The sequence below is a fragment of the Zonotrichia albicollis genome, chromosome 26 (assembly GCF_047830755.1).
Source record: "Zonotrichia albicollis isolate bZonAlb1 chromosome 26, bZonAlb1.hap1, whole genome shotgun sequence".
Classification (NCBI taxonomy): domain Eukaryota; kingdom Metazoa; phylum Chordata; class Aves; order Passeriformes; family Passerellidae; genus Zonotrichia; species Zonotrichia albicollis.
In genome coordinates this window covers 6,794,198-6,820,270 of record NC_133844.1, presented here as the reverse complement: position 1 = coordinate 6,820,270, position 26,073 = coordinate 6,794,198, and the positions used below count along the sequence as shown (strand labels likewise).

At 56.5% G+C, this 26,073-nt stretch overlaps 5 protein-coding genes across 6 annotated transcripts; 3 read left to right on the top strand and 2 right to left on the bottom strand.

The window, feature by feature from the left end:
* Positions 1-439: 439 nt before the first annotated feature.
* BAG4 (BAG cochaperone 4) lies at positions 440-5,260 on the bottom strand. Its single transcript, XM_074559138.1, has 4 exons — positions 5,033-5,260; positions 3,535-3,774; positions 2,439-2,684; positions 440-1,737 (listed from the first exon to the last, which is right to left on the bottom strand). The coding sequence occupies exons 1-4, from the start codon at positions 5,258-5,260 to the stop codon at positions 1,249-1,251; spliced, it is 1,203 nt and encodes a 400-aa protein (XP_074415239.1). The 3' UTR covers positions 440-1,248.
* Positions 5,204-7,105, top strand: LSM1 (LSM1 homolog, mRNA degradation associated). The gene is made up of 4 exons (XM_074559139.1): positions 5,204-5,338; positions 5,483-5,551; positions 6,075-6,190; positions 6,631-7,105. Exons 1-4 carry the CDS (start codon positions 5,293-5,295, stop codon positions 6,799-6,801), a joined length of 402 nt encoding a protein of 133 aa, XP_074415240.1. The 5' UTR covers positions 5,204-5,292; the 3' UTR covers positions 6,802-7,105.
* Positions 7,106-10,572: 3,467 nt separating this feature from the next.
* Positions 10,573-13,659, top strand: STAR (steroidogenic acute regulatory protein). The gene is made up of 7 exons (XM_074559239.1): positions 10,573-10,887; positions 11,517-11,630; positions 11,852-11,979; positions 12,066-12,224; positions 12,999-13,183; positions 13,373-13,466; positions 13,552-13,659. Exons 1-7 carry the CDS (start codon positions 10,824-10,826, stop codon positions 13,657-13,659), a joined length of 852 nt encoding a protein of 283 aa, XP_074415340.1. The 5' UTR covers positions 10,573-10,823.
* An 871-nt stretch (positions 13,660-14,530) lies between these two features.
* On the bottom strand, positions 14,531-22,682 carry ASH2L (ASH2 like, histone lysine methyltransferase complex subunit). 2 transcript variants are annotated; one of them, XM_074559109.1, is made up of 17 exons: positions 22,523-22,682; positions 22,223-22,292; positions 21,848-21,993; positions 21,123-21,211; positions 20,738-20,832; positions 20,559-20,654; positions 20,294-20,389; positions 20,094-20,169; positions 19,579-19,596; positions 18,206-18,299; positions 17,039-17,256; positions 16,739-16,906; positions 16,464-16,657; positions 16,046-16,138; positions 15,827-15,925; positions 15,452-15,511; positions 14,531-15,103 (listed from the first exon to the last, which is right to left on the bottom strand). In XM_074559109.1, the coding sequence occupies exons 1-17, from the start codon at positions 22,627-22,629 to the stop codon at positions 14,996-14,998; spliced, it is 1,827 nt and encodes a 608-aa protein (XP_074415210.1). In that variant the 5' UTR covers positions 22,630-22,682; the 3' UTR covers positions 14,531-14,995. The 2 variants fall into 2 exon arrangements, with proteins under 2 accessions (XP_074415210.1, XP_074415211.1); XM_074559110.1 differs by lacking the exon at positions 19,579-19,596.
* Positions 22,683-23,353: 671 nt separating this feature from the next.
* Positions 23,354-25,753, top strand: NODAL (nodal growth differentiation factor). The gene is made up of 3 exons (XM_074559111.1): positions 23,354-23,718; positions 24,156-24,883; positions 24,964-25,753. Exons 1-3 carry the CDS (start codon positions 23,427-23,429, stop codon positions 25,114-25,116), a joined length of 1,173 nt encoding a protein of 390 aa, XP_074415212.1. The 5' UTR covers positions 23,354-23,426; the 3' UTR covers positions 25,117-25,753.
* The last annotated feature ends 320 nt before the right edge of the window (positions 25,754-26,073 follow it).

The window sequence follows — 26,073 nt, the reverse complement described above, 5'->3', positions numbered from 1 at the left end:
GGAATGAAGCAGCAGCAGAGCAGCAGAGCTTCTCCCTGTCCCAGGACAAGCAGCTCACTCCCAGCTCAGCCTGGACATGGCTGGCTGTGCAAACTGACCACGTGTGCTCATGGACACATCCAACAAGCTCCAAAGGTCATCCTGAGGCCACAGCCCTGTCTGGGAATGTGGGATCTGCCTCCAGGACCTCAGCTGGCTGGCTGGCAGCACACAGGGCATGGCCAGGCATCCTAAATCCCTTCCAAACCCTCTTCCACACCAGCCCTAGAGCCACAGCTGGAGGCTCCTGGAGCATCTGCACTGCCTGGCAGGCAATGGGGCACCCCAAAACAGCCTTCTCAGAAGTTCTGTTCATTGGTATGGACTGGAGCTTTAGTCTGAGGTACAAACCTTCCTCACCTCTTCTCTTCAAAGAAAAAGAGACTTTGAGACAGCTCAATTACAAAATAACATTTAAAACTGGTCAGGGTTTATTAGGTGCCACACATAGCAGTGAGTTGCTGTGCAGGAGGCTGGAACAGGCCGAGCTGTTCCCTCCCCGTGGTGCTGCACAGTGGGACACAGAACTCACAGGATGGAGAGGGACATAAAACAGAGGATTCTGACCCAAGTGACCTGGAAATCACTTCCAAGCATCCTGCCCCTGCTCTTGCCTTGACTTGCACTCCTCTCAGGGGCAGAGCGGGGATTTCAGGTCTGTTCCTATGCCCACAGGGACACCCCACACTGGCTCTGCACCACATGATGTGACATGTGCCAGCACAGTCCCTCCCTCCAGCACTTCAGTGCTGCTCCTTGAGTGCACTAAACCCAAACAACCCCTCTGAGGACACACGGGGCTCATGGCAAGGGAGCTGAAGCTGAAATTACAGGCAGTGAGGACAAGCCCAGAGTCTTGGTTGGTGGCTGCACCTTGCAGCACATCTGAGGAGTGTCTGAAGCCTGGCCGTGGCTGTGGGAGGCACCCAGAGATTGGGCACAACCCCACAGGGCTCCATCCTTGGCCCACTTCTCTTCAACATCTTCATCCAACACTTTTGCTGCTTCAAACCTCTCTCCATTTGTCTTTTGCTGAGCTGTTTGTCAGGGCTGAGCTTCTGGGCTGGCTTTTTTGGTGGGCTGGATTTGATTTGTTAACTCAGGGCTTATTGCTATTCCATTGTCAATAGTGCGTAGCAGAAAGAGCTGAGATTTAAGAGAACTCTTTGGAACCTCAACAACAGGCTGTGTGTTGTGGCTCATGTGCTTTCACAACCCCTTTCTTTCCAGTTTTTCCAGTATGGCCTGAATTCTGTGGACGGACTCTTTCCTGGCCTGCCGGACACTGTCCTGGCCCCCAGTCTCAATGGAATCCAGCTCCAGCAGCAGCTTGGTCAACATCTCCTCCAGCAGCCTGTAGGATTTATCTGTCTTTTTCCCTACAAACTCATCCACCTCCTCCTCCAGCTGCTCAGCCTCGCCCATGACGTGCAGGATCCTCTGAATCTCTGGCTGCAGGGCTGCAGGATGTGTGGCAGGCTGCTCAGTGGGTTTGAAGCCCAGCTCGTGGCTCCTGGCCGTGGGTTTCCGTGAGGTGACGTCGTAGAGCTGGGGCTGGGCACTGTACTGCACCCTGGGCTGGGATGGGGCAGCCTTGGCCACCCTGTGCTCATTTCCTGGCCCTGAGTGCCGTTGGTTGCCATCAGAGTAGTAGCTGTGCTGGGTGGGGCTTTGCTCAGCTCTGTTGTAGACAGAGTCCTGCAGTCAGAGGGAGAAAATATCTCTAAGTGCATTTCCTTTTCACCTGCAGCTTCCTGCTCTCATCCTGCACCCAACAGGGCTGGGGATGCTTGGAACAGGGAGCTGTGCTCTGTTCCTATGGTAGAAACAACAGCCCAGCAAGGAGCACCTGTGCACAGGAGGAATCTGAACCCCCCATCAGGGTGTCACAGACATCTTTTATGAAAAATCCTTTCTTTAGGATTTTCCCTCCTGAGAAGCTGAGAAGCATCAGGAACAAAATGTAAACAATGGTTATCTGCTGCTGTGGAATGCAACAGGTGGATCTTTGATTAGCCCATGTTAGTTGTTTCTAATTAATGGTGAATCACAGTGAGCTAGCTCGGACAGAGAGTCCAAGCCACAAACCTTTGTTATCATTCTTTCTTTTTCTATTCTTAGCTAGCCTTCTGCTGAAATCCTTTCTTCTATTCTTTTAGTAAAGTTTTCATGTAATATATATCATAAAATAATAAATCAAGCCCTCTGAAACATAGAATCTCTTCCCTCAACCTGAGACCCCTGTGAGCACGGTCACATCAGGGCTGCTACCGGGCACCAAAAAAGTGGAGTCACTTTAAATCCTGTCAGACCCATTTCAAGACCCCCCCAGGACATTTTATCCTTCACAAGAATCCCAGCCATGGGTTTGAGTGCTCTGAGTGCAAACAGGAGCTCACCTGTGCCTGTGAGTCCCAGCAGGGAGGGTGGGAAGGGGCCCCACTGCCGCTCCAGGCTGGCTGTGAATCTGAGATGTAGAGGCTGCCGTGCCCTGAGGCGGGCCAGGCGTAGCGGGGCTGCACCCCAAATCCAGAGTGGGGGCTCCAGGTGTCCTCCAGGGCTCGGGGCTGGGGCACTGGGCCCTGCCCTGTCACCCCTGCGCTGCTGTCTCCGTACTGATACTGCGGCATCGGCATGCCTGGGGTCTGCAGGGATGGGAACAGGAGTTACAGGGGGGCACTGAACCCTCACACAGCTCTGGGACAGGCGTTATAGGGGGGGCACAGCACCTTCACACACTCTGCACCCTCACACAGCCCTGGGACAGGCGTTATAGAGGGGGCACAGCATCTTCACAAAACTCTGCATCCTCACACAGCCCTGGGAGCTGGGACAGGCATTACAATGGGGTCACTGCACCCTCACACAGCCCTGGGAGGGTGGGACAGGAGTTACATGGAAGTCACTGCCAGCCCTGCACCCTGGGACAGGCGTTACACGGGGGTCACAACACCCTCACACAGCTCTGGGACAGGTGTTATAGGGGGGGCACAGCATCTTCACACAGCCCTGCACCCTCACACAGCCCTGGGACCTGGGACAGGCATTACAATGGGGTCACTGCACCCTCACACAGCCCTGCACCCTCACACAGGCCCAGGACAGGCATTACAGAGGGGTCACTGCCAGCCCTGTCCCCTCACACAGCCCTGGGACAGGGGAACAGAGGGATCACTGTCCCCTCACACAGCCCTGGGAGCTGGGACAGGCATTACAGGGGGGTCATTCCCAACCCTGCATCCTGACCCAGCCCTGGGACAGGCATTAAATTGGGGTCACTGTCCCCTCACCCAGCCCTGGCAGCTGGATGGAACAACAGCAGCTCAGGTTGGCCGCCCCTTTCCCACTTTCCTGACCCAAAACCTCAGGCTCTCCAGAGAACAGGGTGCCCACCACTTTTGCCCCGAGCAAAACCAGGCAGCACCAGGCACTCAGAGCCACTTCCCCTAGCACATCCCCACCACCCACGCCATGAACCACACGCCCTGCCCTTACCTCTGGCGGGGAGTAGCCGGGCACCTGCTGCCTGCGGAGGGCCGAGCCCTCGGGGGGACACTCCGGGGGGACGTAGCTCCAGGCGGGAGCGGGCGACGGGGGCCGGTAGAGGCCCGTGGGCTCCGGGGGGTACGGGCTGCGTGGAGGCCCCGAGCAGTAGAAGCCCCGAGGCTGGGGCAGGCTGGCGTAGTGCGGGTACGGGGGGCTGTAGGCTCCGTTGGCATAGGGAGAATCCATCGCCTGGGGACAAGGGAAGAGCACAGGCAAGGTGATGGGACACGGGCACAGGTGATCCAGGAACGAGTCTGGCCCTTCCTGCAGTGTTCTGCCCCAGTTTTAGGCTTTTCTGGTCTAACCTGGCTGTACCAGGTGTTGCTCAGCCAAGCTGGGCTGAGGGGAGGATGTGCAGCCCCTCACAGTGAGCAGCTCCTGGAGGATTCAATGCCAGCTCTGCATTACTGACGGGAGGATGGAAAACTCTCCAGAAAAGTTCATTCGCAAACAGACAAGCTCTGCCAGCCAGTGTTCATGACAAGCTCATTCTCAAACAGACAAGCTCTGCCAGCCAGTGTTCAGCTCCTGCAGCTGCAGCTCATGTGGGTCTCTGCCTGCACATCCAGGCCACATCTGAGAATTCACCTGGATCCATCCCATAACTGATGGGTAGAGAACTTGAGTTTCCACCTGGCAGAGGGGATGCTGAAGGACAGGATTTCCCTGTACCTTCGGGCAAAGCAGCATTTTTCCACCCTGAGCTGCTTCCCACAGTGCAGGTTGTACAACCTGTGTGCCGGGATTTATGGAAGGGCCGGACCATCCTGACAGCCCAGAGGAGAAACCAAACCAAACCAAAGCGTGGCTGGAGAGCAGAGCCTGCTCAGGCATGGCAAACCCTTCTCATCACACGGGATTTGCACGGCAGCCCTAAGCCCAGCTGCCATCAACCCCGCGGGTAACGGAACCGGCAATGCCCCGCCGTGGCACCGGACCCGGCAATGCCCGGCCCCGTTACCGTGGCCCTCCCGCTCCGCAAAGCGCTCCGGGATTCCCGGGATCTCCGCACCAGCACAGCGCCCCAGACACGTCCCGGTGCAGCGCCTCCCTCCCTCCCCGCGCTGCTTTCCGCCCCGTTACACGCCCGGAGGGCTCCGCGAGCAGAGCCACGAGAAGCGGCGGGGCGTGGGAGGCTCCGGGCAGGCCCGCCCAGGGACCGCCCTGCGCGCCCGTTACCGGGGCACGGCCCGGCTGAGCGCTGACCGCCCGCCCCGGGGCCGTTTCCGTGATGGGGTCCGTGCCCTCCCGGGGGGCTCTGTCTATCCCGGGGACCGTGCCCGTCCCGGGGCCCCTGTGCGGTTCCAGAGGCCGTTTCCGTCCCAGGGACGCTATCCCATCCCGGGGGCTGTGTCCGATCCCCGGGGCCGTGCCCTCCTCGGGGGCGGTTTCCATCCCGGTGTCCGTTTCCATCCCGGGGTCCGTGCCCGCCCCTCGCCCCCGTTACCTGTGCGGCCGCCGCGGGCGGGCCGGGCCCGGCCGTGCGGGAGTCCATGGCCGCCGCCAAGGCCACGCCCCCAAAGAGTCCCGTGCCCAATCGGCTGCCGCACCCCTCTGGCTCCAACCAATCGGCGGCGGCCCCGCGCGCACGGCTGGCGCGGCTTAAAAGGGCAGCGACGGGTGGGCCCCGCCCGGCGCGGGCGGTTCCGGGGCGGCGGCGGCGGCACCGGCGCATGGCGGCGCTTCCGCTGCGGGCGCGGCGGCACCATGAACTACATGCCCGGCACGGCCAGCCTGATCCAGGACATCGACAGTGAGTGTCCCGGGGCCGCCCCGCTGTGGGGTCCGGCATCCCGCTCCCCCCGGTCCTGCCCCGCGGTTCCGCGTTCTCCGTGCAGCCCGGTGGGTCCCGGTGCCGCGGGGGCTGAGCCCGACACTCCGCTCTTCTTTCCCGCAGAGAAACACCTGGTGCTGCTGAGGGACGGCCGGACGCTCATCGGGTACCTGCGGAGCATCGACCAGTTCGGTACGGCCGGGCTGGGCTGGGGAGCACCGGGGATGGCGAGGAAGAGGAGGAGGAGGAAGATGAGGAGGGAGCCGTGCTGCTGTGCTGGGGATTGAACCTCTGTGTCCTGTCCCCTGGACCGGGCGCTTCGCCGGGGTTTCTCCCGCACTGGGCACTCCCTGTGCCGCAGGTTCATCCGGAGTTGGTACTCTGCTTGTTGGGCAGAAGCACCGGGCGATGTTCATCATCTTCCTCCCGGACCGGTGATGTTCATTCTCCTCCCGGGGCCGGGGTGATGTTCATCATCGTCCTCCTCCCGGGGTGATGTTCATCCTCCCGGCCAGGCGCTCCATCCTTGCCCAGGGCGTCACCATCACTTTCTGTGCTGCGGTTCTTGGGTGGGCTTAGCTCGGAACTCGCTGGGTCTCGGTGGCTTCAGTGCCCCGGCTCCAGCAGCCACCGAGTGCCAGGGGACAGGGAGACACTGCTCAGCCACCGTTCACGGTGGAACGCCGCTGGTTTTGTGTCTGTCTCGTTGCTGCAGCGAACCTGGTGTTGCACCAGACTGTGGAGCGCATCCACGTGGGCAAGAAGTACGGCGACATCCCTCGGGGCATCTTCGTGGTGAGAGGCGAGAATGTGGTGCTGCTGGGGGAAATTGTAAGTGCTCAAATGCCACTGCCTGGGCTGGTTATGGTCTGTCTGTCTGGTGTGAAGTGTTGCTGTGGTGTTGGGATGGAAGTGGAGGCAGCTCAGGCTGAGCCATCACAGAAAGCCCAGCCTGCAGGGCAGGGCTGCCTCCTGCTGCCTCAGCCCCTCTGGGATGACACAAGGACAAAGAACAACTCCAGCTCGTGTGGCACTGCTGGAGGGTGGCACTGCTGCCTGCCTGGTACCTCTCTGCTGGCTCTGCCCCACCAGACACCGTCTGGGATGGGTTCAGGAGGAGCCCAGCACTGTTTGCTCAGGGGATCTCTGCCCACATCTCCACCCCTCAGAGCACTTCCAGCACCTCTGTTTTCTGTCAGCCCCACTGTTTGCTGGGACTCGCTGCATGGCCACAGGTGACTGTATGTGCTGAAGGCTCCTTTCTCCTGCAGGACCTGGAGAAGGAGAGCGACACACCTCTGCAGCAGGTGTCCATCGAGGAGATCCTGGAGGAGCAGCGGGTGGAGCAGCAGGCCAAGCAGGAGTCAGAGAAGCTGAAGGTGCAGGCTCTGAAGGAGCGAGGGCTCTCAGTGCCACGTGCTGACACATTGGATGAGTACTGAGGGGCTGCCCCTCTCCTGCAGGGAGCCAGGGCTGCTCCAGGACCCCTTGGCAGGCACACACTGCCTGGAGAGGCAGGTTTCATTTTCAGATTGTCTTTTCTGTGGTGCTGGTAACTGTACACAAATCATGCCTTTGGTCTCCTTCTGGAGAAGGAGATGAGGAGGGCCCAGCGCACTGGGAGTGCAAGCATTTGTGTTTGGGAGGCGAATCACTGCTCCTTGGCTTTGTTTGCTTTTTCCTCCTCACATGACTCTGGGTGAGAGTTTCCTTGACATGTAAATAAATCCTTGATCCTGATCCTGATCTCGATGGTTTTCCTGTGTTCTGGCCCTGGCAGTTCCCCTCTCTCAGGACGAGCATCCCTCAGGCCAGCTCTTGTCCCCTCTGTGTGTGCTGTGTAGGGACAGATGGCACCCCTGCCCCACTCTGAGAGAACGCTGGAGCCTGTGGCAAGATCCTGCTGTGGGAAGGGAGCAGAACCTGGGTACCCCAACACAGAAGGCAGCAGAACCCCTGTACCCCAACACAGACCAGCCATACCCCCCCAGCCAGACTGTGCCATTCCCCTGCAGCTGAGCCTGCTAATTACCAGCTGAACCCACTAATTACCTGCTGGTTAAGATCTGCTGCACCTGGGCACAGCCTGGAGCTCCAGCCCTTCCTCGCTCCATGCTGGGGGAGCTGCTGCAGCTGTGTCAGCTTTGCCCCGAGGTGTCCTGGCCCTTCCTCCCGTGGGGAGGAGAGTCCTTGGCCTCAGGGCTGGCTCTGGGCAGCTGCCAGGCCCCAGGAGCCTCCTGGTGTGGGCAGGGAAGGGCAAACCTCGGCAGGGACAACGCAGGGCTGCTCCCCTGGGAGTTCTTTGGGTGAAGAATCCACGCTGGGGGGGACAGAGGACAAGCCCAGCTCTGCTTGCTGGGGCTGAGCACTGGCAGCTGTTGTGGCCAGTGCTGGCCCACTCTCACTCACTCCCTTTGGGGGGAAAACATTTCTGCCCCGTTGGGCTTGAGTGGGTGTTGTGGGTTTGGGGGTAGCCAAGGTTTAAACAAGGAAATGCTATTTCTTGTTCTAACAAAACTGAATAAAAAGCATTTATGGAGCTGGAGCCTGTGGCTGGGAAGTCTGGCTGGCAGGGATGGCTCTTTGGGGGTGTTGGTGCTGTTGCTGTTTGGTTGGGGGGTGTTTTGGGGTGAGGGGGGATCAGAGCAGAGATGCCCATGGTGGCTGGGGGGAGGCAAGGGCTGCCCAGCCCTGGTGCTGGGGTCCCATCTCTGCAGCCCAGGGCTTTGGGGGTGTAAGGAGATGGTGGGGGTCAAGACATGGATCCATTCTTGCTGTTCTTGAGCCTGTTATCTTATCAGGGTGCTGGGTGTGACCTCTGTGGGACAGGGGGCTTGGTTTGTCTGTGCTCTCCAAATAGCACCAGGGCAGCCTTGGGATGGGGCTGTGCTGCTGCAGAGGGACAGGGTCACCCTGACAGAGCCTGGGAACGGGCTGGGAGAGGGGAATGTTCTAGAAGGGGGCTCAGCTGGGCAGGGTGGGGGGCTCAGGGCAGCCTCAGGGTTCTTGGGCCCCTGAGCCTTCAGGCCCTGGTGAAGCTCCAGTGCCTTTGGTTGGCATCATTTTGGTCTTGGTACATTTTGTACATTTGTACTCCAAGCCCTGTGTGTGGTGACTTTGTGCAGGAGCCTGGGGGCGCCTCAGGGGACTGTTGGGCTGAGCTGTCCCAGTTAACCAGATCCCCCTGAGGGTTCTTGCTGCCTTTTTGGGCTCTGTGTCCTGCTCACCTGCAGCATTTCCTCCCATGCTGTGGCACAGTGTGGCTGTGTCCCCTCCTGAGGGCACAGCTGGGCTCCTGCCCTCCAGCCTGGAGCCAGAGGGGCGGCTCTGCGTGGTTTGTTTTGGTTCTTCTCACAAACAACTGCGTGTCCTTGTGCCGAGGCCTCGCACTGGGAGCGGCGGCTCCATGTGGGATAAGAACCCTGGATCCCTCACAGGGGCTCCCTGGGTCTGGGATAAGAACCCTGGATCTGGGATAACAGCCCTAGATTGCTCCAGCCAGGGGCTCCCTGGATTTGGGATAAGATCCCTGGATCACTCACAGCTCTGGGGCTCTCTGGATCTGAGATAAGAGCCCCGGATTTCTCCCAGCCAGGGGCTCCCTGGATCTGGAATAAGAACCCTGGGTCTGGAAAAACAGCCCTGGGTTGCTCCCTCGATCTGGGATAACATCCTTGGATCTCTCACAGTCAGGGGCTCCCTGGGTCTGGGATAAGAGCCCTGGATCTCTCACAGGGGCTCCCTGGATCTGGGATAACAGCCCTGGATCACTCACAACTCCAGAGGGCTGTGTGCCCTCACTTCCCAGGGCAGGGGGACTGCAAGCACAATATTGGGGCGTCTCTGGTGTCCCTGAGTATCCAGACCTCTGTGTTCTGCCCGTGCTTGGCCAGAGCTCTGGGATGGGCACTCCCAGGGCTTCCAAACCCTCCTGGGTCTCCCCAGGTGTGCAGGAAGGTGGGAGCAGGTGGGTGAAGCCCAGAGCTGGGGAGAGCTGTGCCATGACCCGAGAATCACACCTGTGGGAGCCTGGCTGCAAAGAGGAGCTCCCAGCAAAGGTTTTGGACAGGGATAGCACAGACGAGGAGCTCCCAGCAGAGGTTTTAGACAGGGATGGTGCAGCTGCTGCCTTCCTCCTGCTCCCTGCAGCACCTCCCTGTAACCCCACACTGCTGACCTGAGCCTGAGGTGTTTCCTGGCCCGTGTGGAGAATGGCAGCCCTGGGGAGCAGCAGGAGTGTTCTGGAAGGCAGGTGGGACTCAAATCCCCTCGGGAAAGCTGAGGACAGGCAGGGGGGGACACAAAGCTCCCCGTGGCCGGGCTGCTGGCGCAGTGAGGGGGTGACCTCCCCCTGGGCCACGCTGTTGAAATGGGGGAGCAAGGTCAGGCTCCCTGCAGAGGGTGCAGGGGCTGACGTCAAAGGAAGCAGCTGTAATTCACAGGTTCCTGCGAGTGCTGCTCTCCAGGCCGTAATTCATCCCAGAAATGTCATCTCAGCCTTGAGCATTATCGCTGCTCTGCCGTGCTGGGGCAGATAACGGGGCCTGGGGAGTAGGGGGGCTGCTCCTCACTTCAGCCCCAGGCTCAGCAGCTCAATGGGTTTAATATTCAGCTTTCTGTGGGTTCCTGTGCACAGAGACTCAGCCTGGCTCGTTATTCCACAATTTGTGGAATATTTGTGGTGGTGTTCGCAGGGGTCTTAGGATGAGGGAAGAGACAAGGATGTGACTCCATGTTTCAGAAGGCTTGATTTATTATTTTGTGATATATTATTATATTAAAACTATACTAAAAGAATAGAAGAAAGGATTTCATCTGGAGGCTAGCTAAGAATAGAAAAACAATAACACAGGCCTGTGACTGACTGAGACAGTCTGGTTAGGGTTGGGACTGTGATTGGCCATTAATTAGAAACAACCACATGAGACCAATCACAGATGCACCTGTTGCATTCCACAGCAGCAGATAACCATTGTTTACATTTGTTCCTGAGGCCTTTTAGCTTCTCAGGAGGAAAAATCCTAAGGAAAGGATTTTTCAGAAAATATCACGGGGCTGCTCAGGGGGTCTCTGCCTGCCGTGCCCCGGGGCCGGGGCTGTTCAAGGGGGCTCAGCCGTGCCCGGGGCCGGGGCAGCTCCGCGGGGCCCTCACGCTCCCGGCCCCGTGTGCTGTGCGCGGGGAGCGGGCCCGGCCTTGGCCCGGGGCCCCGGCCCGCCGTGAGGGCCCGCAGTGACGGCGCTTATCTCCCGCCTGACGGGGCAGAATCCTTCAGCACCGCGTACTTAAGGCCGGGCACGGCGGGGCCGGGCCAGAGCAGCGATCGGTGCGGACGGACGGACACCGGGACAGCGCGGCCATCCCTGAGGGCACCGCCACTACACAACCACCACCCAGCCACAGCCACTGCCCGGCCACTGCCACAGTCACCTCCACTGCCCAGCCGACGCTCCAACCCCTCAGGAGATGCTGCCAGCCACGTCCAAGCTCTGCGCCGCCATCTCCTACCGCCACCTGCGCAACATGACTGGTGAGTCCGGCTGTTCGGGACAGGACAAAACCAGGACAGTCCCTGTCTGGCTGCCCACGGCAGGATGGGACTGAGGCTGCTCCCGTCCGGCTGCCTGGGGCTCGGGGAGTCTCTCCCCACTGTCACAGGCAGAGTCAGATTTTCTGACAAAAGTTTATTGGAGAAGCTCCTGTTGGGTCACAGGCTCCACAAAGGGCTCTCTTTCTTCCTGAACTCCTCCAAGTGGTGGCTGGGGCCTCGGCAATGTTCTCCCCACTCTGCAGCGTGTTGGGTTTACTGTCCCTGAAACCCTGAGCCCTGTCACTGAGGGGTTGGCTCATGTCCCTGTGACCAGCTCTGGGTCACACGCCCCTGGCTGTGAGGGTTTGGTACCTCTGTGCTCCATTTCCATGCTCTTTCCTGGGCACCTGCACGATGCACCTCGGTGTTTTTACTGCTGCAGGGAGCTGGAGCCAAGCTGAGGATTGCTTAGAAGAACCTACCCCAGGGCAGCGTGATGGCAGCCAGCTGCTCCCTGTGCCTGTAGGGACACCAAGATGGTGACAAGCAGGGACTTTTCCATGTTGAGTGTTTAAATGGGGGAAAAGCCCATGGTAAGGGCCAGGTGGGTGACAACGCTCTCTCCCCAGGTCTGAGGAGACAAGCTGCCGTGGCCATCAGCCAGGAGCTGAGCAGGCTGGCCACCCACAGCCCAGGACCCAGCACCTGGATCCACCAGGTGCGCAGGAGAAGCTCCTTGCTCAGTAAGTGACACACCTGAGGGGTCTGTTCCTTCCTGCTGGGGGGAGACCCTCACAGGCTGGGGGAAAACTGCCTGAGGGTGGGCTGTGCTTCTGCTGAGCCAAAGGCAGAGTGAGAACTGGGTGTAATCCCCATCCCCTGGGCATGGAGAAGGGTATTTGGTGTAGATAAAACTCATCTGGCACATTACACTGCTCTTGCTCAGCCCTGCCTCTGTCTGCAGGTTCAAGGCTGGAGGAGAAACCCTTCAGTGAGATGGAAATGTCTTACATCAAGCAAGGAGAGGAGGCCCTGCAGAAATCCCTCAGAATCCTGGAGGACCAGGACGACTGGAAGACAGAGACGGTGGCGGTGGGTGCTGTGCCCCGTGGTGCTGCCTTGCAGCCCTCCCTTCCCCTGAGAGCAGCTCTGGTGCTAACTCAGCCCTCCCCTCCCAGGGAAACGGGGACAAAGTGCTGAGCAAGGTGCTGCCAGACGTGGGGAAGGTGTTCCGGCTGGAGGTGGTGGTGGACCAGCCCCTGGACACGGTGTACGGAGAGCTGGTGGACAACATGGAGCAGATGGGGGACTGGAACCCCAACGTCAAAGAAGTCAGGGTAGGAGAATGTGTCACACCCGTCACTGCCAGCCTGTGTTCTGTGCATTTCCTGCTGCAGATGCAGAGGAGGTTTAGCAGTATCTGTGTTGAGGCGAGTCTGGAGCAGTTTCTGTGTGATTAATTCTGCAGGAAATTAATGCAAGGAAACAGCTTGCATTTTCCTGCAAGGAGCTGCCAGTTCTGCTGAAAGTTGGGGCTGATTGGGGAAGAAATAGGCACAAAGAATCAGAGAGGCAGTAAGGGAAGAGCTTTTCACTCAGGAATTGAAAACACCTCTCACCTGGGGCAAGCAAGTGTGACGGTGTTCACAGGGGTTCTTGGATGAGGGAAGAGATGAGGATCTGACTCCATGTTTCAGATGGCTTGAGTTATTATTTTATGATATATATTACACTAAAACTATACTAAAAGAATAAAAGAAAAGGTTTAATCAGAAGGCTAGCTAAGAATAGAATAGCAAAGAATGATAACAAAGGTTTGTGGCTGGGCTCTCTCTCTCTGAGCCAGCTTGGCTGTGATTAGCCATTAATTACAAACTTCTAACATGGGCCAATCAAAGGCATTCTACAGCAACAGATAATCAATGTTTACATTTTGTTCCTGAGGCTTCTCAGCTTCTCAGGAGGAAAAATCTTAAGGAAAGGATTTTTCATAAAAGTTGTCTGCGACAAGCAAATATTTGGAATTATTGTCATTGTCAAGTATTTGTCAGACTCCGTATCTGAACACCTGGTGACCAAAGGCAGCTTTCAGCTGTAATTCTGAACTGCAGATCCTGGAGAAGATTGGCAAGGACACGGTGATCACCCACGAGAAGGCGGCCGCGACCCCCGGGAACATCGTGGGGCCGCGGGACTTTGTGAGCGTGCGCTGCTCCCGGAGACGCGGCTCCACCTGTGTGCTGGCAGGGATGTCCACCACCTACGGGGCCATGCCCGAGCAGGAGGGCTTCATAAGGTACCCACACCTGCTCAGCCTTGTTATGTGTGAGCAGGAGGAGATTCCCACAGGGCACAAGGGTTTTACTGCAGGCTCAGTGTTGCTGGGTTTCTACGGGCAGCAGGAGCTGCTGCAGAAAGCCCTAAGTGCATTTGTGAGGCTGAAAAGTCCAAGTTGGGGTCTGACCTGAGCCTCTCTCCCCACCAGGGCTGAGAATGGTCCCACCTGCATGGTCCTGCGCCCGCTGCCAGGCAGCCCCTCCCAGACCAGGCTCACCTGGCTGCTCAGCATTGACCTCAAGGTACCTGGGGTTGGGGGGAGCCTGGGGGAGCCAGGGGCTCTGGGGGAGGCTGGTTCTGCTCACAGGCTGTGTCTGCTCTCCCCAGGGGTGGCTGCCCAAGAGCATCATCAACCAGGTCCTGTCCCAGACACAGGTGGACTTCGCCAAACACCTGCGGCAGCGCCTGGCCCGGCCGGTGCCTGTGGCCTGCTGACCACCATGAGCCACTGACCACGGCCTGCTGACCACCATGAGCCACTGACCACCATGAGCCACTGACCACGGCCTGCTGACCACCATGAGCCACTGACCACCATGAGCCACTGACCACGGCCTGCTGACCACCACAACCTGCTGACCATGTCCTGGCTGACCACCACAGCCTGCTGACCATGTCCGTGCTGACCATGACCTGCTGACCACCACAACCTGACCACAGCCTACTGACCACCATGAGCCACTGACCACCTCCTACTGACCATGACCTGCTGACCACCCTGTGCAGGGCTTCCTGTGCAGGAACCAAGTATGGAATTGTTGTCACTTCAATTAGCCAAGGCCTTTAATAGCAGACTCCACTAATTAATACATACTTACACTCAATAAATAGAATGGTTTATTTATTGAAGCTCATTGTGTAAGTGCAGGACTAAAAATTTAATTCCTGCAGTTGCTTAACTGAGCATGTGCTGGCCCAGTCAGCCAACTCCACCCTCCCTAATTACTTTCAATGAATAAATAAAGCTTTAATTAGTGCTGTCTACAATTAAAGGTCTGGGCTAATAGCTGACTGGGAAGGTACATCCTCAGTGAGGCAAACACAAGCCTGACTGAACCTCAACTTTTACTCTCCCAAAGCTCAAACACAGCACTTACTTCACAATTTTGTTAAGCTCTAATTTATTTTTTTCTGTACCAACACATAAGAAATGTCAAATTATTTATTCACCCAAAGCTCTGCAATGATGATCATTAGGCCCCATGTAACTCCTGTGCACAGGAGATCTTCAGCTCAAAAGATCTCCAAGTGTAGCTACTTTGAGTTTCAATGTCATTTGTAACAATTTACAAGACAAAAACAAGAATAAAAAGAAGAGTTAAAGCCTTTATTTTTAAACTGGTTTCCAGTCTGTGGGGAAAAAAAAATACAGTTTGGACAGAAGCCCAAATTTCAGTCTTGCATGCAGCCGTGTTGTTCCAACAGAGCCATCCTGGCTGGGAGCTGTTGGCCACCATCAGCCAAACACACCTGAGCCCAGGGGTCACTGCAACCACAGCTGGCAGGGCCTGAGCTGTCACAGCCTGGGAGAGGGTTCTTCAACAGCCCCAGCAGCACAAACACCCTCCTGGGGCAGTGGGGAGCTGTGAACACACACACACCCCCACACCCACACACACCCACACACACACACCCACACACACCCACACACACCCACACACACCCACACACCTGCCAGCCAGGGCTGCATCCCCCTCGGCCTGTTGGCCCCTTGGCTGATCTCTGAGACACAGATGGAGCTTCCTCTGCAGCAAAGCCACAGTGCTGGGGTTTAGGGCTCCCAGGGAGGGCTCCTCCTGCCATCCACCTCTGTCTCCACGTGGTACAGGACATCTGCCAGCGTGTGCTCCACCACGGCCCCCCAGCCCATGTCACTCATCTGCAGGGGGAAGCAGAGTGAGCTGCACTCCTGGACAAGGAGGGACCACACAGCCCAGGGCTGTTTCCCTCCTCAAACCAGTTCTGGCAGGAGGGAAATTCCAAGTGTTTCCTTGAACAACAATTCAGCTCCTTACTGACAACTGAGACCAGATAACAGCACCTATTATTTCATTAAAATGTAATGATTCATTTGGATATCTATCCTTTTTAACACAATCCTTTTGGCTCCTTTAGTCCAGGTATTGAGACTGAAGGGCAGGTACAGGTGTGCTATGAATCACACCAAAACATCTTTGATTTAAATAATGAGGTTTTCAAATGGGGTGAGAAGTTCAGTTTTACTTACAGGATGGTAAGTGATGTCTCTTGGTGGATACTTGAAATATGGCCCAAAGTTTATGGAAACCTGTGGAAAACAGATTTTCATTAAATCTAAAAATCCAGGAAAATCTCTTCAGTTCTCCATCTTCATCCCTTCCTACTCCTGAGCCTCCCCACACGCTGTACAAGCCCACAGGAACAAACATTGCTGATGTTACTTCAGCAATTTGATAATCTTGTTACACATGGGAACAGCAAGATTGTTCCAGAGTCACTAAAATGATTCCCATCTTTCCTTTTCACTTGGCACACTCCTGGATGCCCACTCTTTGTGCATGAACACACTTTGTGTGTGAAACTGATGGATTTAGGGATTCCCTTTCAAAGACCCCTCACTTACCGTGCAGCCTTTGTACAGAGAGATAGCAGGAAAATAAACCCCCTCAAAGATGTCCTTGAAGGCAACTCCTTGGTTGACACCATTCTTGAAGAATATGATCTGAAAAATGAAAGGTTTTCCCACTGATGGTGGCTGTCAGGACACAGCAACCCTGACCAGATTAATGCCTGCTCCCTTTCACTCAGGCCAGGCACAAGTTAAGTGACAGCAAAAACTCACCTGGCTTCCAGGGGCTTGCTTTAGGCTCTTCTCTGCTTTGTCCACAAAATCCTTCTCTTCAAAGTACAAGTAGCTTTTGAACTTGATCAAAGCCTGAAAAAGCAGCAAGCAAGGTCAGGGACAAGCCCAAAATCTGTTATCTGCCACCTGCTCAGGGCCAGGCATGCCTGGTGTCAGAGTACCTGTGAGGAGTGACTCCCACAGCTCAGAGATTTCAGAGCCAGGAGGGGAAGGTGAAAGGAGGTGTGGGCAATCCCATCCTGGAGTGCTTTGCTTTCTTGAGATCAACACTTTGGGCCTCTCCCCCAGGAACCACAGAGGTATCAAGAGGCAGGATGGGCACAGAAAGGGCCACAGCAACTCATTTTCCAGTTTTCCACCTGCCAATGCTTAATCCAACAGTGAACTTGCACCTCACCTTGTCTTTGTAGGTGTCAGGCAGGGATTTGGCTGTCTCAGTATCCTCTGGAAGGTTGATATAAAACCCCAGGACATCTCCCTGTCCGTAGCCAGAGGAATAATGTTTCCCTATGGACTGGTGAAACTTGGTTCCCTTTTTGCTGCGCCAGGAGTAGCTGAACTTGTCGTATCCCAGAGGGGCCTGGAGGTTCCCTGCAGAAACAAACCCTTCATGGTGAACACAGGGAGTGCAGCAGCAGCACCTGCTGAGAAATGTTTTGTAAGATTATTTACCCAAGGGCTGTGACCAGCCTAATCTGGCAGCTGTGTCTGGAGGCATCTCATCCATGCAGATCTCGAAGTACCAGGCTCCTTTCCGCACGCCGTGCGAGGCCCTCACCATGGAATAGCCCTTCTCCCCAACCACAGTCAGCCTGTCATCAGAGATCTTCAGCTGGGGAGCTGCAGGGAGCACACACTTGTCATTTTTAACGTGGTGATGTCAAAAGGCAAGTGAACACAGAGGTGGGTTTAAGCTCTGACTGAGATCCCTCTGGAAGGAAACACAAATGCACACCCTAAGGAGCTCTGTACCTCGGTCATGCAGTGCCAGGAGGACTCTCTCATACAGGCAGGCTCTGTACAGGTCCCCAGGAATTGGTTTTCCTGCCCAACAGTCCAGCTCCAGCTTCTCAGGGTCGGGGGCGTGGGGGTCAGGCTCGGCCAGGATGTAGCGATAGCCGTCCTTGTTGAAGGGGTGCTCCAGAGGGTACCCGTGGGGGGGCAGGCGCTGGGCTGCGAACAGCGGGTCACTGCAACACACAAACACCACAATGGCATCCCCAGGGGCTGGCACTTGTCCCCCCAGGACATCCTTTGCAGAGCTGTCACCGTGCTCAGGGGCTGCACACTCCGAGCACAGTCATGTACTGCAAGTCATTGATAGCCTGTGACCCATCAGTCACCCATGATGTCACCAGTGCAAGAAATGTTTCTCTTCAGTACTACTGAAATCAGTTCTATGATTGATGTCACCAGTGACATCATAGGAGTGACCCCCAGACACCCACCAAGGGCACAGACAGCTGGGAGGCAGCTCAGGGCATCACAAGTGCCACTGTCCCTGGGGAAATCCATAAAATCAGAAGGTTTTGGGAAAGCTACACAAGGCCTCAGAGACAGCAGAAGTGTGATTGGAGCTAAGCAGCAGCCATAAAATAAACCAGCAGAAAAATTATGTAAAAAGTAAAAAAAGTAAGGACAAATAGAACAATGGGCTGTGTATTAATGCTTGTCTAGAATAACTCTCTAAGCTGCAGAAAAGTTTATCTAGCGAGATATTAGGAAGTTTGAAGCTTAATAATGGAGCTCTGTGCATTGTGTTTGAAGGCTCACAAGCAGGTATTGTATTTGAAATAAGCAAGCATTGTTTAACCAAAGGTGCCTGTGCTTATAGTGGTTGAACAGAACTATTGTCAGTGTGCTTTTGCTTTGTGTGATTGGTCAAAAAACTTATAAAGTGAGTTGTAACATTAAGTTCTTGGTCCGCTGCCTGGGATGTGAGCTGGTGGCATCTTCCCATTGTCATAACCATGGAATGAGGCTGATGCTGGAAAATCAAACAGCTCAAGGCACGTTCCCAGCAGTCCTGTCCTGTTTGTGATTTGAACACAGCCCCCAGGCAGTGATACCCATCCCCATGCCCATCTCTGTGCCACCCCTGTGCCCATCCCTGCCCCTCCATGGCCCCCCAGCTCTCACCTCCGTGTTTTCTTGGCCGTGCCCGTGGTGCCCCCGTCCTGCTGTTTGCGCTTGGCCCCTCTGCCCTTGCCGCTGCCCCCTGCAGCCATTCCCCCTGCACACACAAACCAGCCCTGCTCAGCAGCTGCTGCTGCCCAATGCCAACCCCACGGCACCCCCGGGGACAGAGGGGCACAGCAGCCACACCAAAGCAGCTCCTGGGCTCAGGTGCCTTTGGCCACAGGTGCTGTGAACCAAACTTCACTGCCAACGAGCACAGCAAAGCCCACAACTTTCACGTGGCTTCTGCTCAGCTTTGGAGGGGTCTGAATTTGGAGCGGGAGCTAAAGGAGACTGAGCAGCAAAACAAGCTCAATCTGAGCTTTTCAGGTGAGAATTCAGAATCTTTTTCTGCAGCAGCACTGGGATCCACTTCAGGGGCTTTAATATAATTATTCTTATTATTGGAGATTCTAGTCACAGCCCAAATCACAGCCACCAACCCAGTGACCCTGTGCTGGAGGAACACTGACACCAACCAACAAAAAGCACTCAGTGTTCAATTTCCATCTATAAAATAAAATACACCTGAGTTGAGGAAAATGAAAAGCAAGAGGTGTTTCTCTTCAGTACTACTGAAATCAGTTCTGTGATTGAGCAGCAAATTAGTTTCAACTCAGCACTCAGTAATAAAACTGAGTGTGGGAAAAGCTACATGTCAAACTCAATAAAACTAATATTAGCATGTTTTAATAAATTAAATCATACATGCTTTTTGTCATCCTGCTATTTCCAAAGATATCACTGCTGATTTATAAGGAAAACTATGGAAATTTCATGTACTGTAGATAAACACCTTCACAAACCACATTTGTGTGCTAACTAAAAATCCAGTCAGCTCTTCCATTACCAGCACTCCCTTACAGTGTAAGGGATCCAAACCATCCAGGGAATGCCATATTCTGCACAAACATGACCTGATCCAGCTGCACTCACTGATTTCAGTGCAGACAAACATTCAGGCTCTCCAGTTTGTCAGCCTTGCCCAAAAAAACCAATTATTGCCCAACAAACCATTGCACTGTAAATTTCAGACCAATTGTTTAAGCATTAAAAGTACAACATCAGGTCAACTGATACAGAAAAAATAAACATAGGAGTAAAATAAATAAACAAAACCTTTAAATCAGTCAAGTAGGGCAGAATATGGCAAATAAAAGCTTCTAACTACTGAGATTAAAGACTGGAATTGCTGGTTTGTATTGAAGTCCAACTGCAATCACATCAGGGCACGTTTTCATTTTTGATTGACTTTGGCTTCTAAGAGAATCGAGCAAGAAAAGCTTTGCAAACAGCAATACTTAAGTTTTAGAAGCTGAAAGGTAAATATTTACCTCCCAGAGAGGCTCCACCTGCAAGAACAGAAGTGGCACCACATGTTTGTCAGTCTCCCAGAAATGGAACAAAAAACAACCAGTGCATGACATGGAAACAACACACCCGAGATATCTCTAACCTGCTTTAGAAAGACCCAAATTCCTCTCTGCACTACTGGGATGTGTTTAATAAAGATTATTAATACATAAAGTCATTAAAGGTTCATTTACTGCAGCAAGGCTGCCCTGAGTACCCTCAGCAAGATGGGAAACAGGAAATCTGAATAAGTCAAGGAGGAAATTTAAAACCATTCTAGCAGCAAAGTGACGAGCTCAGCCTTCAGCGAGCACCTTGATTTATCTGGTGACAGCACAGAAAGGGCTGAACCTTCCCAAGACACACAGTTAATCTTTCTATAAAAAGGCACAGTGAGACAGTTCTGAGCACAAGCTCAGTTCACAGGACAGTTTCACTGCACTGGGAAATGCAGCTTAGTCCCAAATACCCAAACCCCCCCAAGTAAAGAACTTGCCATTTAAGCTTCCACTCGTGGACACAGCATTGTTCTGTTTCTGGTTGTCATAGGCTGGACCAATATTGGCAAGATCCTGCAGGAGATGAAAGGGAACACTCTGAGCCTGCTGGGGCTCCCACCCACCCAGGATCTGCCCCTTGACTGGGCAGAAAGGAATCAGTGGGACCCCCACCTTCCTCCTGCCTCCCATCCCATACCTGGTCTAGAAGCCCAAATTTGGGATAATCTTCCTCTGGGTCTTTGCTGCCTGGGTCTGGATGCTCTTTCACCAGGAACACATCTCTTTCTTTACACTAAAACAGAGGAGTTTTAGTTACATAGGGTAAGATCACAACAAAATCATTAACAATTTTTAAATCCCAGTAGTTCCTATTAATGATACATCAGCTACCTAAGAAGCATCAGCAGCTCCAAGCCCAGATGTCAGAAACCCAAACCCACAGATTTCCCCTCAATCCTTACCATGGTTTTGACAATATTATTGGGCCAAGTCATTTTGCCAGGCCTCTGTCGTGTTGTCATACACTCCCAGTATTTATCAATAAAGGGGATAATGTCCTGTAGGAACAGAAAACATTTGTGGGAGCTCCTCCTCTTGCTGGCTGACACCACCAGTGCTGTGAGGTCCCAAAGAACCACACCTTATCCTTGGAGAACATTGTTTTGGGGTGCTCATCCTGGGTCCTTGACTGCCACGTCAGGTTGGCCAGGGCACTAAGGCACATTTCCTTCAGATCTAAAAACAAAACACCCCAATTACACATGGGAGGGAAAATCAGACACCCAGACACAGTGATCACCCTGAGACAACTGCAAAACCTCCCAAATTCTGTCCTGAACCAGTTATACACCTTCATAAATAACTAGCAAATCATTTTTAGAAGAAGCCACACGTGGTTGTAAATATGAGATTTTGGGTCATTTTCCACAAGTCTCAGCAGAGCCCACCCACTGATTTCAGACAAAACCAAGCCTCCAGGATGATCCTGCACAAAACATCTGCCAAGAAGCTGTTCCCAAACTCACTGGCTTGTTTCCTCAGGAAATAGGTGTTCCCACTGTGGTGGCACACGTTGCAGTGGAAGCTGTAGTTGGTCATGAAGGGCAGACACGACCTGGGGGAAAATCAGCTTTGTTAGGGCTGGGTACAGTGCAATTATTGCATCAGGTTCAAGAATCCCACAATCTGTGAGGCTGGAAAGGCCCTCTGAGTCCAGTCTGTGCCTGATCCTCACCTTGTCCCCAGCCCAGAGCACTCAGTGCCACCTCCAGCCCTTCCTTGGACACCTCCCCTGCTCCTGTCCCTGTTCCCTGGGACTCCCCCTGGCTGTCCCCTCCTGGCAGGAGCTGTGCAGAGCCACAAGGTCTCCCCTGAGCCTCCTTTTCTCCAGGCTGAGCCCCTTTCCCAGCTCCCTCAGCCCCTCCTGGTGCTCCAGCTCCTTCCCAGCTCCATTCCCTTCCCTGAACACACGCCAGCCCCTCAATGCTCTTCTTGGAGTGAAAGAAATTAATTATTCTTTACTACACTGGGTTAAGAAATTAATTATTCCAAGTATTCCTTCCCTCCCTAAAAGCACAGACAGCAACCAGGCTCAGTGGTATTTCATGGGGGTGCCTTTATCATGGACAAAGCTTTATTTACACAACACAGCAGTTCCCAAGTGCTCAAGGACACAGGCAGGTCCTTGGGAGCTCAGACTCCAAACACTCCATTTTAAAGCCCCGTGCTGACCCTGCCAGCCATCACCTACGTGGTGTCGATGCCGAAGGTGTCAGCCGTGAACCACTTGGTGCAGATGCCACACTGCAGCTCGATCTCGCCCAGCTGCCGCGCGTTCTCCTCGTCCCCGGAGCCGCCCTGGGCATCCATGGCTTCAGCGCCATCCCCGGCAGCGTCCTGCAAGCGGAGCAGAGCCAGGAATCCAACAGTGCCCGGACAGGCAGGAATCTGAGAGGGAATAAATCCTTTCCCCTAACCCACGGTCTTGCAGCCTGGAGCTGTTTTGTACACTCCACTCTGGAGATTTAACTTCCAAAATAATCCTTTAAGGAAGCAAAGCTGGCGCTAAGGGATGCTCCACCCCTGGTTGCACCGACCCCTCCGTGCCCACGGCACCGGCACCTACCAGCGGCTCCTTCCCGTTGGCCGACTCGGTCTCCAGGGCCGCGCTGGCATCGACCATGGCGGCGTCCCCCCTGCCAGGGCACAGAGATCAGAGCGGAGCCCGCACCGGCGCTCGGGGGCACGGCCGGGAGCCGGTGTGACTCGGGCTGAGGGAGCCCCGGGACCCGGGGCATGGCGGGACTGGGGCTGAGGGAGCCCCGGAGTACCGAGCCCCCCATCCGCGTTCCCATGGTAACGGGACCAGGTCCCGCCGATCCCGGGCAGTGCGGGGCTCCCACGGGACAGCCAGGGAGGGACATACCCGGTCTCGGCGTCGGTGGCGGGCGGTTCTGGCGGCGCCGGGGGCTCCGGGGCCGGGGGAGGCTCCGGAGGGGGTTCGGCTCCCTCAGCCGCCGCTGCCGCCGCCATGTTCGCGCCGCTGCCGCGAGAAGCGCGGGGATCTCGCGAGATTTGGGGCGCCGGGAGCGCGCCCCCTGCTGGCGGCCGCCGGGAGCGCGTCGCGGAGAGGTGTGACGTCACTCCGAGCGGCCGTGACGTCACCGGAGCGGGGCTGACAGCGGGGGCTGAACCGGGAGCGAGTCCCGGTGCCCGCGGGAGGAATGAGCGCATTTCCCTCCGGGATGGAAGAGTGTGGCCTCTCTGGGTGTCCCGCCACGGAGACTGGGGGCCAGGGGTGCCCTCGGTGCTGCTCCGCTCGCCAAGATCTGACCGGGCTTGGATGTGCCCCGGCCACTCGTCCCCGGGCTCTGGGGACAGCGGTGACATCTCACAGAACGGGGGTGGCCGCCCCCAAACCCCGGCCACAGGGACAGAGGGACAGAAAGGCGTGGTGGGGACGAGTCCAGGAGGGATGGAGGGACAGACGGACGGGGAGAAAGAGAACTGGAGGAATGCAGGGATGATGGATGGATGGATGGATGGATGGATGGATGGATGGATGGATGGATGGATAAGGCTGGAGGCAGCGGGGGAAGGATGGAGAGAAGGACAGACGGAGAAAGAGCAGGGCGGGGGACGAGGGCAAGGGAACGGGGAGGGATGGCCGGGAGGTAGATGGGGGCGGAGGGGAGGGAGCACAGAGATAGGGACGGAGGGATGGGAAGAGGGACGGGGAGAAGAGGGGAGGGGGCTGTGGGGAGGGGGGTGCTGGGGCGGCGCTCGGGACCGCTGTACAAATAGGGCGGCTGCGGGTGGCCCGGGCAGACATGCGGGTCCCGCTCCGCTCCGTGCCCGCGCTGGCGCTCTGCGCCTTCGCCCTGCTCCGCCTGGGCAGCGCTTCCAGCCGGGCACTCACCTGGGCACCGAGCGGAGCGTCCCCCGGGGCACCGCTCACCTGGGCACCCACCGGAGCTTCCCCCCGGGCACTCACCTGGGCACCGACCCCGGCCCCGGCCCGTGCCCCGCCGCGCTGTCCCCCGCTGATGCTGCAGCTGCTCCGCGCCCCTCCCGCCCCGCTCCGCGCCGCCGCCGCCGCCGCTCTCAGCCTCTCCCCGCACGGTGAGTGGGGCCGCGGGCATCCCTGTCCTGGGACTGGCACCGACCCTGAGCATCACTTTTCTGGGACCTGCACCATCCCTGAGCATCCTTGTCCCGGGACCGGCACCGTCCCGAGCATCCCTGTCCCGGGACCCGCACTATTCCCAGGATCGGCACCGTTCCCGGTGCTGATGTCCCCGGGATCAGACCCTGTCTCCGGGATCAGCACCGTCCCTCTTCCCGGGATTGCCACTGTCCCTGTCCCGGGACCAGCGCTGTCCCCGCGCATCCCTGTCCCCGGTTCCCCCTGTCCCGTGCATCCCAGCCCTGCCCGAGGCTCTGGTGCCTCTCAGGTGGATCCAGCTGCTTTCTCCCCACCCTCAGCCTCTCACAGCGGGGCTGGTCCCCTTCCCCCCCAGCTCTGGCACCTCTCCCCTCACCGTTCCCTTGCCTTTCAGGCTCCCTGCACAACGGCTCCCGCTGGTCGCTCTCCTTCGACATGTCCTCGCTGTCCAGCAGCCAGGAGGTCAGTCTGGCCCAGCTCCGTGTCCGTCTGTCCCGCCTCTCCCGCACCCACAACGCCTCCCTGGACATCTACCACAGCCAGCGCCGCCGGTGCCGCCCGGACGGGGCTTGCCCCCACCAGCTCTTCCTGGGCACCGTGGTTGGCACCCCCTCTGCCAGCCAGGCCTCCTGGAAAGTCTTTGAGGTCACCAACCTGCTGCGGAGCTGGCTGCACCAAGCCGTGCCCGCCGGGCAGCAGAGCCGGTGGGAGATGAACGGTTCCGCCGCTCCCGCCGCACCGGGAGACACCGGGGATGTGGCAGACAGCGTGCTGCTGCTCGTCTTCTCCAAGGACAAGTCTCCAGGCGAGCACAGCCTCATCAGGACGGCCGAGACATCCAAGTACATCATGCGGGAGAGCGGCTGGAGGGGCGCGGGGGCGCGGCGGCAGCGCAGGACCAGGACGGACAGACAGCGCATCAAAGGCAGCGCCCCGCGGGAGCAGAGCCGGCAGCAGGGCCGGCCGCTGTGCCGCAGGGTGGACATGATGGTGGATTTCGAGCAGACGGGCTGGGGCAGCTGGATCGTGTACCCCAAGAAGTACAACGCCTATCGCTGCGAGGGGCTGTGCCCCTCGCCCGTGGATGAGACATTCAAACCCACCAACCACGCCTATATCCAGGTAAGAGGGTGCTGCCCCCTCATCCCCTCACCCCCACACCCCATCAGGGGGTAATTCTGCCCTTCCCGTGTCTCCCACAGAGTCTGCTGCAGCTCTACAAGCCCAACCTGGTGCCGTGCCCCGCCTGCTCCCCGGTGAAGATGAGCCCCCTCTCCATGCTCTACTACGAGAGGGGCGAGGTTGTGGTCCGCCACCACGAGGACATGATCGTCGAGGAGTGTGGCTGCAACTGACGCACCCCGTGCCCACCAGGAAGGGGCACAGAGGTGCCCCAAGGACCCAGGAGCACTGCACGGAGCAGCAGGGTGACCCTGAAGCTGGCACAGGAGCTGGGGAGGAGAAAGTGCCCGGCAGTTCTGCACGGCCACAGTGCCTGGCTGGATCCAGGCTCTACGTGGAAAGGCCACCAGGCACCTCCCTGAGGCTGCACCCAGTGTTTGCCAAGGGGCTGGAGGGTGCCCTGTGTGGGACAGAGGCAGGGCTGGGCACGGCTCCCTGCCATGGCACGGCTCAGGCAATGCTGCTTTTCCCAGCCATGGGAATCACCAGGAGCCAGAGGTTCTCAGGAGCCTGCAGCTCCAGGGTCTGGCCATGCTGAGCGTACACACCACTGGGGTGTTCAATTTCCCCTGGGGTTTAAGCGTTTCTTCCAATAATTTTATTATATTTCTATTAAAACTCGCATTTCTATGACAACTCAGACAAGTGAATGCATTTGCCAACGTCCAGAGCCCCAGCTGGCAGATCCAGCTGGGCAGATGTTACAAACAAATAAACACAGCTCTGCTCGAGCCTTTTCCCCCTCATTGGAAGGGCTGGTAGTGAAAAGGCCACAGCTGTACAATTCATCAATAAATTATATCTATTAAAAATGCCCATTGGGTTCTGCTGGTTTTTGCTGTTGATGGCATGCCAGGGTGTGAGTGTCCTGTTCTCTGTGTCCCATCTTTTACACCCACAGCTCCTCCCTGCTCTGAGAGCAGGTGAGCTCTGGAACCGTCAGAGTGAGGGGTTCAAGAGATGCTGCAAAGCTCCAAATCCCACCTGAGATAAGCACAAAGCTGTTCCCACCCTGGGTTGCTCAAGGGGGCACCTGCAGGGTGGAAGGGGAGGCTGAAGGGATTTTCCTGCTTTATTTACCCCTTGGAGATAAGGGAAGGGCCGTGCCCTGTAGGAACAGGGAATTCTGA

Excerpts from the sequence above, each read along its gene's own strand:
- BAG4 (XM_074559138.1), bottom strand. The coding sequence starts at position 5,260 with ATGCGCCGGTGCCGCCGCCGCCGCCCCGGAACCGCCCGCGCCGGGCGG. Across the intron at positions 3,775-5,032 it reads CGCCCGCGGCGGCCGCACAG|GCGATGGATTCTCCCTATGC; the intron begins GTAACGGGGGCG and ends CCTTGTCCCCAG. Across the intron at positions 2,685-3,534 it reads CCGGCTACTCCCCGCCAGAG|ACCCCAGGCATGCCGATGCC; the intron begins GTAAGGGCAGGG and ends CCATCCCTGCAG.
- LSM1 (XM_074559139.1), top strand. The coding sequence starts at position 5,293 with ATGAACTACATGCCCGGCACGGCCAGCCTGATCCAGGACATCGACA. Across the intron at positions 5,339-5,482 it reads CCTGATCCAGGACATCGACA|AGAAACACCTGGTGCTGCTG; the intron begins GTGAGTGTCCCG and ends TCTTTCCCGCAG. Across the intron at positions 5,552-6,074 it reads GCGGAGCATCGACCAGTTCG|CGAACCTGGTGTTGCACCAG; the intron begins GTACGGCCGGGC and ends TCGTTGCTGCAG.
- STAR (XM_074559239.1), top strand. The coding sequence starts at position 10,824 with ATGCTGCCAGCCACGTCCAAGCTCTGCGCCGCCATCTCCTACCGCCAC. Across the intron at positions 10,888-11,516 it reads CCACCTGCGCAACATGACTG|GTCTGAGGAGACAAGCTGCC; the intron begins GTGAGTCCGGCT and ends CTCTCTCCCCAG. Across the intron at positions 11,631-11,851 it reads CAGGAGAAGCTCCTTGCTCA|GTTCAAGGCTGGAGGAGAAA; the intron begins GTAAGTGACACA and ends CTCTGTCTGCAG.
- ASH2L (XM_074559109.1), bottom strand. The coding sequence starts at position 22,629 with ATGGCGGCGGCAGCGGCGGCTGAGGGAGCCGAACCCCCTCCGGAGCCT. Across the intron at positions 22,293-22,522 it reads GCCACCGACGCCGAGACCGG|GGGGGACGCCGCCATGGTCG; the intron begins GTATGTCCCTCC and ends GTGCCCTGGCAG. Across the intron at positions 15,512-15,826 it reads CTCTGTACAAAGGCTGCACG|GTTTCCATAAACTTTGGGCC; the intron begins GTAAGTGAGGGG and ends TGTTTTCCACAG.
- NODAL (XM_074559111.1), top strand. The coding sequence starts at position 23,427 with ATGCGGGTCCCGCTCCGCTCCGTGCCCGCGCTGGCGCTCTGCGCCTTC. Across the intron at positions 23,719-24,155 it reads TCTCAGCCTCTCCCCGCACG|GCTCCCTGCACAACGGCTCC; the intron begins GTGAGTGGGGCC and ends CTTGCCTTTCAG. Across the intron at positions 24,884-24,963 it reads CCAACCACGCCTATATCCAG|AGTCTGCTGCAGCTCTACAA; the intron begins GTAAGAGGGTGC and ends TGTCTCCCACAG.